The sequence below is a fragment of the Myxocyprinus asiaticus genome, chromosome 17 (assembly GCF_019703515.2).
Source record: "Myxocyprinus asiaticus isolate MX2 ecotype Aquarium Trade chromosome 17, UBuf_Myxa_2, whole genome shotgun sequence".
NCBI classification, from domain to species: domain Eukaryota; kingdom Metazoa; phylum Chordata; class Actinopteri; order Cypriniformes; family Catostomidae; genus Myxocyprinus; species Myxocyprinus asiaticus.
In genome coordinates, this window is record NC_059360.1 from 49,734,017 (window position 1) to 49,747,500 (window position 13,484).

The window sequence follows — 13,484 nt, forward strand, 5'->3', positions numbered from 1 at the left end:
AAGCCCGTGTCAAGACCACATCAGGTATGCATGATCCATGATGTATGAAAAATCAATCAACTAAATATTCGGTAACTGCTTCGAAAGAAGCGTAAATCCCAGAACAGTATCAAAACAGTTGAAAAATACCATCACTAACCTTATATCAAGATGTTGTCAAAGCACAGTTTGACCAGCAGATGTCAGTAATAAAACAGAAGCTTAGAGCATAACAGTTACAATTACCCAACTCACTCTCTTACTCTGGAATGTTGGCAGAGAACTTTAATTAAACAAAATACATTTACATATTTGGGAATAATGTAAAACAGCCCTGTTAATTATATTTATTTGATGTATCGAGCAAATTAGGCAGGTCACTCAAGAAGATGACTTCCCAACTTGAAATATTGGAAAACACAATTTAGTTCAGTTTTCGTTCAGAGCTGAGGGTAAATTTTGTTGAAACACCAGTGATGAACACCAATGAAAAATTCTCTAAAAGAAATACCAGATGGTGTCAAAAGCACCACAACTAATAAATCCAATCCACAAATCATACCATTGAATAATTATTTGCAAAAAATGTAATCTTTACATGAACATTAGCAATAACCACCAATGACATATATAATGAACCATGTGAAAATTATTGGGTTTGCACACTTGATAGGCCTAGCACATACAGTATAGCACTCACCTGAAAAAAGAAAAGAAAAGAAACACATAAATAACTGTAAATGTAATAGAACTGGTGTACCCGATGAAGAGGACAAGGGATTTTCAGGCAAATGACAATTCAATATATTATCTAAAACGTGAAAGATATACAGTCAAAACATACAAATTATTTAATAAAGGAGAGGTATTGAAGATGTCTTTAAATGGGGTTTCTTGACTATTTGATAAAGACCCAGGCATACTGCTCTGTTATTTGACTGTGATTCAGTAATGACATTGCAAAAAAAAAAACACTACTAGGTGTCAGAAGGCACACAGCAACAGATGATACTTCCCCTTTAAGAGAGAACAGTGAATGTAGACATATGAAGTAAATCATGGAGATAATCAGAACACAAACACTGAAAACAAAGTGCATGCATATTGAAACTGATTCCCCAATGCAGGAGAATACTCAGGCATGCAAAAACTCTGTTTTAAATAGATGAGCAATGTGAACCTGAACACGACACACCCGCGTGACACGGCCGCCATGCTACAACACAATCTTTCTCACACCAAACATAAAGATCGGTGCACACCGAGACTCTTGTAAAAATGAAGCATTGCTGCTTGAAAAGCCATACTGATCCAGTATAAAGAATATGATGAACAGAGAATTGAAAACATTGATGGCAGTGGAAGCATTTCACATAAACCTAGGGTGTGGCCAAAAACCCTTGGAAGCACCTTTACTTTTTTAAGGACCACAAAGGACCATTACATATGTGACCTCAGCAACCAATGTGATTTCTACAGTGACATTTGTTCACTTCACATCACACAGAAATAAACATTCTGATTGTCTTTTAACTTTTAAATGGGACAAATGTTTTAATGATCTAAGATCATCAGTTTCATCTCCGTGACACACTTCCAGACCGCAGCAGCATGTGAATCTCACAGGATCCGATGTTAGACCACTGTGAGGAGGAATGAGAGGGATCATGGGTAACTAACCCAAGTCTTCCCCTGTTACTGGGTCACAGAAAAACATTCAAACAAACGCTGTGTGATCTGCTCACTTGCTTCATTTCCTACATTCAGACACAATCATACTGTAACTCATTATCTGTTATCGAGTATCACACCATCAGACTGTCAATTATCTCTGGCTTTAATCTTTTACTCATTTGCTCATTTATCATCTGTATAATGTTTTACCATGTTTGTACTCTTTTCGTTCCAGGATGTGAAAGATTGTCTTCCATTGATTTTTCAAACATGTTTGATTTAACATTGTGACCTTTTAACTTGATGGAATTGATTAGAGGTTTAACCCTTTAAGCTCATATGCGAGAAAGAAAAAATTAATAACTACAGTCTTGACCAACACACAATAGGTATCGTTTGAAAGCTTAGAAGCTTTACTTTCCAATGCATGTAGACATTATGCCCAAAACTGAACAAGTGCTTATATAAATCAGAAGTGTTCTTTTTTGATAATTTTTTTTTAAATTGCACTGTACATATTATTGTAATCAGTACAAACATCAGACTCATCAAATGTCCATGTGTCATATGTTGTTGAAAAGCTCTCAAAGAGTAGAATACAATCAGCCTATTTGTTTTACTCACAGGCATAAATATAGCGAGTAATAGCTAAGTATATGTCTTTGATAATTATGTTTGTGTTGCTTATATGCCGCGTTTTCACTTATAACTTCAGAAAAATAAACAAATATAAAATATCACAAACCATTACTTAGAGGAGGTGGTTATATTTCAAAGGAGTCCACACACAAGATAATCAGATGTATAGATCATTAGATAATCCACATGAAGCACAATGTTACATATGTCCACCAGGAGATGGCGCCAAATACATGACACAGACTCAATGATGACTCAAATGACACAGAATGAAACTCATTCTGTGAAATCTCATTACTAAAATCATGTCTGCATGCTATGCAAACCTTTAGTCATTGTTGTGTTTGCATGTGTAATTAGTTCTTATGTACAATTATTATGTTTTATTTGTTTGGAGAGGCTTTTGGACACTATGATAAATTATTTTTGTGATGTTATAACTTTTCTCAGATACAGTTGACATGATTGGGAACAAAACAAAAGCAGTTTTTCAGAAGTCACCTTATTTACACCCAGAGATTTATAATGTCAAATCAGTACATTTTTGGCTCAACTTTTATCTATGTCATTAAAAAAAAGTGAAAAGTTTTCTTTACAGTGATATCAAACACTTGATCCTCCTTGTTTTTTTGTCGAGTTATGAGCCTTTAATTTTGGGTATGCCACTGAAACAGAAAATCTTTAAAAACACCTCATGCTTAAAGGGTTAAAGTAGATTAAAGTAGTAAATCATAAACATTTTTAAACAGTTGTTAAACTAACACATCACTTATCATAAAAAGTTACAGTGTAACATAATTACTTTTTTAGGAATAACACAATAATATAATGCCCAACACTTAATAATGACTTGTGTCTGTTCCTCACACTAAGCTGTAAAATAAATTCATTCATTTTGGAATAAAGCGCACAGTTCAAATGGATTATGGAGATCATCAGCATGAACATTCTGGTAAACATCTTCCACAGAAGACAGTCATATGGGTTTGGAACAAAATTATAATCGAATTTTCATTTTTAATGAACTTTCACGTAAATGTAATGCTGATTCACCATCACTCATCTGTGAGTTCCAGTGATTATAGATTGATGTCGACTCGAGTTTGAAAGAGTCTGTGAAAGCAACAGCTGACATACTGTCCTGATTTATTAAGTCCCTGTTGCACACCGGGAGTAATCCATCAGGCAGGTATAAGATAAAAGCCTGTTTTACCAGCTCATACTGTGTTTGTAAAAAAAACATCAGTCATTTCAGCAGCACACAAACATCACGAGAGCACACAGAGTCCTCTAGTGGTGCAAAATGTAGAAAAATAACTGATTACTCGTGTAAAAATAATGAGATGTACTATTAGAAGAAATGATAAGTAAACTGTATACATGAACTATATAACATCTAGAAAACATTATCATTAAGAGTAACTTCAGGTTGATTGGCAGATCAGGTTTTGAGTCAAAACACCTCTTTGAAATTTGAATCATTTTTGAGAATCTATTTTCCAAACTAAAACTCCAATGTCATCACATTTTTGTAATAAGTAAAACCACATCGGCATACTTTAAGAGTCAACTATATAAAGAAGGTAGATTTTAACTGAAAGATTGAACTGGACAAGAGTATTTTTCATAAATGTCAGGTTGGGGCAAGTTGGCACTTGTATTTTACATGTTGTAATTTTCACAATTTATTAATTACAATTTCTGCTGACCAAAACAATGGTTTGATATTTTTGTAAGTTACCTTTAAACTTTTAACATGACTTTATATAGTATTTTGTACACACACACACTCACACACACACACATTTACTACAGAATCAAAGAAAAAATATTTCTTTAGACGAATCCAGACAGAATTTAATATTGATTCTAATGTTTTGTGTTTCATCAGCAACACACAATAAATTAAAAAAAATTAAAAAAAAGGGCCGATCGCTGAAATTCACATGACGTGTGTGTGTGTGTATTTTATGTGTGTGTGTGTGTGTGTGAGTGTGTTTGGAAAAGGAAGTGGAGATGGGTATTTTATACAACAACATTTATATACTCACATACTGCATGAATTTATTTGACAGATTAAAGGAAACAAATAAAATAATTGACAGGCAGTAATACATACAGAAATTCAAACAACGGTATAGAAAAGAGAAGCTGTTTATAAACGGATCTATAAGCATGCTATAGACACACACACAATGAAAAACGTTTTGGAGTTTTCAAGTTTTCAGGAAGTGCTTTAGGTAGTTTTATAAACTCAATAATTATCCAGAATGAAATGAAAAACAATCGATGTGTCGATTTCACACTGCTGTGTGTTTCTCTGTCGATGTGCCTATATCATCTGAATTCATCTGAACACTCCAGTGAATCATTATTAGTGAATCACTTAAACGACTCTCATCACAGAATCAGCTGTAAAGGCACTGAGATCGTTCTGGAAAGACTGAAGTGTTTCTCACTAACGAAGTGCAGAATCATAATGACTAGCTGCATCTCAGATGATTCGCTGATGAACAGAATTACACATGAGATGAACATTCTTCTTCAGAAATGTTCAGCAGAATCAGCTGATGACAGAAACTAGACACACACACACACAAACACTCTCACTCACACACACACAAACCAACACACACAAACCAACACACACACTCTCACTCACTCACAAACCAACACACACACACTCTCACTCACACACACACACTCTCACTCACACACACTCTCACTCACACAAACACTCTCACTCACACACACACAAACCAACACACACACTCTCACTCACTCACAAACCAACACACACACACTCTCACTCACACACACACACTCTCACTCACACACTCACTCTCAGACACACTCACTCACAAACCAACACACACACACTCTCACTCACACACACTCTCTCAAACACACACACTCTCTCACACACACACACACACACACACTCTCTCACACACACACTCTCTCACACACACACACACACACACACACACACTCTCTCACGCACACACACTCTCTCACGCACACACACTCTCTCACGCACACACACTCTCTCACGCACACACACTCTCTCACGCACACACACTCTCTCACGCACACACACTCTCTCACGCACACACACTCTCACGCACACACACACACTCCAGGCAGAGACATTTACCGTGTGTATATTGTGAAAACATGAGTGGTAGATATTAGCAGAAGTCATCGATTAAAGACTGAAACTGAAATATCAAGCGTTCATGAAGTGTATGAACTCATTTCAGAGTACTAAAGTCAAAGTCATGATAGTTCAGGGTCTGCAGTATTCACACAGATTTAACACGTTATTCTAAAACACCACATGAGCAGAAAACATATGAATTAAACTACTGAAACAGGAAGTTAATAAACATGACAGTATTGGCACTGGTGACAGTCCTCGCGTCTCTGAAAATAAAAGGTTTATAAACTACACAGAAGAAAAACATGAACTTTTGCCACCTGTCTCTGTTCGCGCTTTATTTTCTGCCGCTGGATTAATTCAGAGTGACGTGTCAGAACAAACACTGGAGATGCAGAAGATCTCAAATAAACACGAGACTTTGATGGTGCTGCATCTACAGCATGACGTGTGAGTTAGTTTGTTAGTTAGTTAGCTAGTTAGTGTCCGTCATGGTTGGTCAGCATTTCTTCAGCGCGCCGGTGCGACTCCAAGGCTTTAGTGGTGAACGAGTCCTGAGGCAGATCTGATTTACGCCTGACCAGCGGCCGATCCATCCTATGATCTCTCTGGATCTACATACACACACACACACAATCATGAACTGAAGCTCAAAATTCTTCAAAAATCAACTCTTTTATAAACAACATATTTGATCTGATTTGACTCTTTATTCAATGTAAATATCTGTATGTTGATGATGTCACAGTTGTTTTTATTGCAGGCCGAATTTACTTCTAATCATGTGCAAGATATGAATTATAGATATCAACAATTACATTTTCACTAGTTAAAATGCTAATTCTACCACTAGTGAAAGTGCTTATTTTTATATCAATAATTACATTACTACTAGTACAAATATCCATTCCTGAGATCAACAACTGAATAACAACTAATGTCTGAGATCTGTAAATGCGTTTCAACTGTTTCAACATGTTAGATTTGATATTTAGATATCTGGAAATGGATTTCAGATATCAGTAAATTGAAGAGTAACTTAAGATATCATAAAAGATGTTTTTACTACTAGTTACAATGACATTACAGATATATGGAGTTCTTAAACTAAAGTTTGGGAGGAGCTTGCTCATCTAATCTGCCAATCAACCTGCAGGCTGCAGAGTATTTAAACCGCCGCTTACATCACTCTGGCCCCACCCACTTACCTGCAACAGATCTATGCAGCAAGAGACCTGAATGCAACTCCGCTGTGAAGCATTTGCCCTCTTCAGATAAGCTCCTCCCAATGGCAAAAGTTAATCTACCGCACAGGTGGTTCCACTCATCTTAATTACTGCGCTTCAGCTGTCTCTCACTCTCTCACAGCTCCAGACAAGTCAATCCATTCAATAATGATCACAAATCTATTTGTTCTGCATATCCGTATGCAGCACAGAGCTTCAGCTCTTTTAATTCTCAGATAATTTGATGCTATTGCTCAGCCGCGTTCCCTCTGACACCTGCAGACATTGCTTATTATATTTCTGTATTTCGTTAACAGCACAATGAAGACTGCTGCTGTAATTCAACATAAATCAAGGCACAAATTCCTATATCCAGCTATGTTACATGTTTCACTTTATTAGAGTCGTTCTGGCATCATTACAGTTCAGAGTTTTGTTTTTTATGGTTTACTGATCTATTAATGTTTTTATTAGTATAGGATTATGAAGCTTTCTAACCCATGGGGATTTATCACAAACATTTGAAATTCAAGCTTCATTCCTCAAGTTTCCACATACAGTGCATTTTCTGCATATAATGGTCAAAACATAAGCGCCTCATTAATGCTCTCTACTTTAGTTTAACAACATTACAATTATTTTAAGTTATCAATGCAATTTGGTCATTTTGCCCCATTCACCACATACAGTATGTGCTCACATGCCGCGGTATACTGTATATGTGTATACAGTAACAGTAGCAGGTAAGTGAGGTATTAGTATAACTTCATTGGGATAAGTACAGAGCTGCAGCTTTTCTATTGTCAGATCATTTTAATATGTCACTCACATTACTGTTCCTAAATGTTCCAAATTTGTGATAAATCCAAAGGTTCACCTTCATGTGACTAATTTGTCTTCTCTACAGGAAACTCCTGCAACTGCACCATCCTCACGGGCACCAATATTACTTCCAGCAGGTGTCTGCGAGACTCTATTTACATTTCTTTCACAGGATTGTATGCAGGTTTTCTTCCGCTTTCTCTATAGGTTTCTTTCCAAGACTTTACCGCCACCTTCCAAGGGATTTTGATTCGGCTGCCTACCTAGCACCACATGGCTACACCTTCACCTCCCCCTCCCCGCTTCCCATCCAGATGCAGTGCGAGTTCTCCCGTTCGAAGGCAGTGAGAGCCATCCATTCAGATGTAGGGAGGGCTCTCCCTTTCCAAAGCATCACGTGATCTTTCATGTTCTTGGGTGTCGCAGCAGTGCCCCACTCGAATGTAATTGTAATCATCATGTTTTTTTTTCTAACCAACCTTTTGCTTCCCTTACTACATTATTTCTATTTTCTCCACAAGCGCTCTCAACTTCTAACTTCGATACTTTTATCGAACTGCATCTACAACAATGGAAGCTCCTTTACTCCTCCAGTCTGAGCTTGATACTGCCGCAGCAGTGCCCCGCTCTTATGCAACTGTAATTGTAATGTTCTCCTAACTAACCTTTTGCTTCCCTTACAGGTGTGTAAACTGAGTTATTTCTATTTCCTCCACAGGTGCTCTCAATTTCTAAGTTTGATATCTTTTATCGAAGTGCATCTGCAACAATGGAAACACAGCAGTGCTCCCACAGGAGCTCCTTCACCATGCTCCCAAATACTCAACTCTACTGCCACAGCAGCGCCTTAACTCTTCTTCCACAGGACGCCCAATTTACTCTACTGCCGCAGCAGCGCCTTAACTCTTCTTCCACAGGACGCCCAATTTACTCTACTGCCACAGCAGCACCTTAACTCTTCTTCCACAGGACGCCCAATTTACTCTACTGCCGCAGCAGCGCCTTAACTCTTCTTCCACAGGACGCCCAATTTACTCTACTGCCGCAGCAGCGCCTTAACTCTTCTTCCACAGGACGCCCAATTTACTCTACTGCCACAGCAGCGCCTTAACTCTGCTTCCACAGGACGCCCAATTTACTCTACTGCCGCAGCAGCATTTACCATGATTCTGCTGAAGCCCTTAGTATTCGCTTCGTGACAGCCATTATGAGCATTACAGATACGGTTCCCGTTCCCTCCTGTTCATTTCAATAACCCATATTTTCCTGTCTCTGGGCAGACCCTTACATGAGGCTGCCTCCGTGTAAGGGGTTCAGTGGAAAGGAGGAGGCGAGAACCGGCTTGACAACTTAAATAATAGTTTAATAATAAACACACAACCAAAACCCACACAGTACAGCTGCCTGCAATTCTCTCTCTCTCGAACCGTCGTCCCCGGCCGCCTTTATCCCTCGCGCGCCCCATCAGGCTGATTGGGGACCGGGCGTGCATCATTCCAGCCTGGCCCCGCCCTCCTCGGCTCTACACTCCGTAAGCCAGCTGATTTGATATTATACCTAAGGTACAGCTCCGTATGGTCCTATACAGGTCCTTTCATCTAAACCTTCCACCTACAGTGGGCCCTTGCATAAGGCTGCCTCCACAAGCCAGATGCTTTGGTGCAGTTTTCCAAGATTTAGCATTGCCGTTTCTTTCACCCATTTTGGAGGGGGGGGGGGGTTAAACATTGCGCTTAAACGGTTCCACTACAGCATTATTTGTCGCATACACGTCTAAGGATACAGTAATCTATAAAGCACTTATGATCTATCCATGTGCTCGCTGTCCTTTATTTTAAGCATCTTTTTGGAGGGTAAATTTAGAGCTCGAGTCGAGCCTCTCTCTCGAGCCACATACGTTTACCCTTTATCACTCAAACATTTTTCGGGCAGATGAACTCGTGAACTGAAATTAACATTGCCACTAGTGAAATTTAAATCACTGAAATAAAAAATTAGCATTTTCACAAAATATGTAGACCCCATTTCCACCTGGTATTAAGATGTGTCTCTGGTGATGTCGGCACTAACGATGTCTGACTTCGCCAGTCGGAGATTAGAGATAATGTTAAAGAGGTGTGTGAACTTGCAAAATTTATGTCAGACACTGTAATATGCTCTGGTCCCCTCCCTGCTCATAGTGGTGAAGAGGTTTATAGTAGATTAGTGTCACTGAATGGCTGGATGTCTGAGTGGTGTCTGGAGAATAGCATAGGATTTATAGACAATTGGAAGAGTTTTTGGGGTAGACCTGACCTGCTAAAGAGAGACGGACTCCATCCCTCCAGCGAAGGTGCCACTCTCCTCTCAAGTAATTTGGCTCATAGTCTTAATAGTGATAGTATTTGACTAACTGGGGCACAGATCAGGAAGCAGACAAACTGGCTAATCCGAACATCTGCTAGCTGCCTTGAGATGTCACACATGTCACATAAACTACAACACATAGAGACTGTATCACCTAGATATCATATAGAGACTGTGTCTGTTCCCCGAACTACCAAACACAAAACTCTCACTAAATCATTTATAAAAAATGTGAATGATATCAAACTTGAAAAAAATAAAAAAATAAAGATAAACACCATATACAGGTAGGGCTACTAAACATTAGATCTCTAATTGTAAATGAAATTATTACAGATCATAGTTTGGATGTGCTCTGTTTGACTGAAACCTGTCTTAAACCGGATGAATATATTAGTTTAAATGAATCTCCTCCCCCAGGTTATTGTTATAAACATGAGCCTCGTCTGAAGAGTCGAGGAGGAGGTGTTGCTACAATTTACAGTGACGTTTCTGGTGTTACTCAGAGGACAGGATATAAGTTTAAGTCTTTTGAACTAATAATGCTTAATATGACACAGTCAGATATAAATAAAAAATCTCTTTTGTCTTTTACCCTTGCTACAGTATATAGATCACCCGTGCCGTATTCTGATTTCCTTGGTGAATTTGCTCATTTTCTGTCGGATCTATTAGTTACTGTATATAGAGCTTTAATTGTTGGTGACTTCAACATTCACATAGATAATGAAAATGACACATTGGGATTAGCATTTATCAATATTCTCAACTCTCTTGGAGTCAGACAAAATGTGACAGGACCAACTCATCATCATAATCATACACTAGATTTAACTCTGTCATATGGAGTTGATGTTGATACTATAGAAATTCTACTGCAGAGCGATGACATCTCAGATCATTACCTCATCTCTTGTTTGTTGCAATCAGCTAATGTTACTCAATCTACACCACTCTATCGTTCAGGAAGAACTATTCTTTCAACCACTAAAGATAGCTTCACTAATAATTTTCCAGAATTGTCTCATATACTCAGTAAGCCTAAATGTCTAGAAGAACTTGATGTAAAAACAGAAATATAAATACGGTCATCTCTAGCACTCTTGATAGTGTTGCCCCTCTACGATTAAAGAAAATTAAAGAAAAAAGCCCCGCACCATGGTACAATGATCACACTCATGCTCTCAAGAGAGCAGCTCCGAAAATGGAGCGCAAATGGAAGAATGCAAAATTAGAGGTATTTAGTGGTGCATGGAAGGATAGTGTCTGTAGCTACAGACAGGCACTAAAAGCTGCCAGGTCAGCATATTTTAGCAAACTCATAGAAAAAAACCACAGCAATCCTAGGTGTTTATTCAGTACTGTGGCTAACTTGGTTAGGAATAAAGCATTGACTGATCCAGATATTCTGTCGCAGCACAATAATAATGACGTCATGAATTTCTTTAATGATAAAACTGAAATAATCAGAAATGGAATTATGCAATCATCTGTCACAGCACCTCAGAAAACAGTGTCTCATAATTTTCCTCACGAGCAACTTCAATCCTTCACTGTCATAGGTCATGAAGAGCTAACAAAACTTATCGAAACATCAAAAGCCACAACATGTATGTTAGATCCAATACCAACCAAACTCTTAAAAGGTATATTCCCTGTAATCTCAGAACCTCTTCTTAATATTATTAACTCCTCGCTATCCTTAGGACATATCCCAAGAAACTTTAAAATGGCAGTTATCAAACTGGTTATCAGGCCCCATCACAGTTCAGAGACTGCACTTATCAGAGTTACAAATGACTTGCTCTTATCATCTGATCGTGGCTGAATTTCTCTTCTAGTGCTTTTAGATCTTAGTGCTGCTTTCGACACCATAGATCACGACATTCTCTTGAATAGGCTGGAGAATTATATTGGCATTTGTGGACTTGCATTAGCATGGTTTAGGTCCTATTTATCAGACTGCTACCACTTTGTATGTGTAAACCAGGAATTGTCAAATCAAACAAAAGTTAAGTATGGAGTGCCACAAGGATCAGTTTTAGGGCCTCTGCTTTGCTCCTTATATATGCTTCCCCTGGAAGATATTTTCAGGAATTGTGGAATAAGTTTCCACTATTATACCGACAATACCCACCTTTATATTTCTTCTAAACCCAACGAAATTCACAATTCTCCAAATTAGCAGAGTGTATCAATGAAATCAAAGATTGGATGGCCAGAAATTTCCTTCTACTCAATTCTGAGAAAACAGAGGTTCTAATGATTGGACCAAAAACCTCTAAAAATAAGCAGCTAAAATATCATTTGACTCTCGATGGATGTACTGTTACATCCTCTTCAACAGTGAAGAACTTAGATGTTATATTTTATACCAATCTGTCCTTTGAAAATCAAATTTCCAATGTTTGTAGAACAGCATTCTTCCACCTCTGAAATATTGCTAAAATTACGACACATGCTCTCTGTCGCTGATGCTGAAAAACTAATTCATGCGTTCATGACCTCAAGTCTAGATTATTGTAATGCATTACTGGGAGGATGTCCAGCAAGATCAATAAATAAACTTCAATTGGTTCAAAATGCAGCTGCCAGAGTACTGATGAGAACCAAGAAATATGATCATATTAGCCCCATTTTATCATCGTTACATTGGATACCTGTTAAATTTCACATTAATTTGACAATTTTGTTAACTACATACAAAGCTTTGAATGGTTTAGCTCCGCAGTACTTAAGTGACCTTCTTTCACACTATATTCCATCACATTCATTACGATCACAATATTCTGGCCTGTTAATAGTTCCTAAAATATCAAAATCTACAAGAGGTGGTAGATCCTTTTCCTGTTTGGCTCCCAAACTATGGAATAGTCTTCTGAAGATGGTTCTGGACTCAGACACACTCATTCAGTTTAAGTCTAGACTAAAGACTCTATTAAGACTATCTATTTAGCCAAAAATACACCTAATTTATCTAGCAACTCATAGTTATGCTGCTTTACTTAGGTCTGCCGGCACCGGAAACACATCTCATATTCTATAATCCTGTTTTAAAGTGAATAGCATCTACGCTAATTATTATTCTATTTCGGGATACATATCCTGAGGTTACCAGAGCCAGACAGATCCAGCTCTGGTCCTGCTTGATGTCCGACTCCCACTACTACATGTCACTGAGTGATGACGACTAACTGCAGCCTGTGCCAGCCAGATATTCACTGGACACTGCCTGAAACTTGGACTTAAGATGGACTACACTCTTAAAATAAAATACATAGATAATAAATTAATTGCAGCCTTCATCAGCCAAACAACAAAAGACAATGCATCTGTTTGCATTTCTGCAGTTAATTAAGAATGTAAATTCTAAGAATTTAGACATTAATCTTTTAATACAATATCTATTTGTTTAAACACTGACCCTTAACACTTACTTAGCTTACTAATTTAAAACCATGACTTGCACTGCACATAAATAACTAATATTGTCATTATATTCATGATGTTAGTCAGAGGGGAACTGGCCCCCACAGTGAGTCTGGTTTCTCCCAAGATTATTTTTCTGGTTGATTGATTGACAGGTGAGGGGTGGAGCTTCACTGCTGTGGGGACATATACAGGATGGATTAGCGGTT

General features: G+C 38.0%; 1 protein-coding gene across 2 annotated transcripts in view; it reads right to left on the minus strand.

Moving 5' to 3' along the window:
• Window positions 1-249: 249 nt before the first annotated feature.
• Window positions 250-13,484, minus strand: part of ppp2r5ca (protein phosphatase 2, regulatory subunit B', gamma a) — a 27,220-nt gene continuing 13,985 nt past the window's right edge. For both annotated transcript variants that reach the window (XM_051722859.1, XM_051722858.1), the window contains one exon: window positions 250-6,066. In XM_051722859.1, coding sequence (XP_051578819.1) covers window positions 5,932-6,066 — 135 coding nt within the window. In that variant the 3' untranslated portion in view covers window positions 250-5,931. The remainder of the gene's footprint in view (window positions 6,067-13,484) is intronic.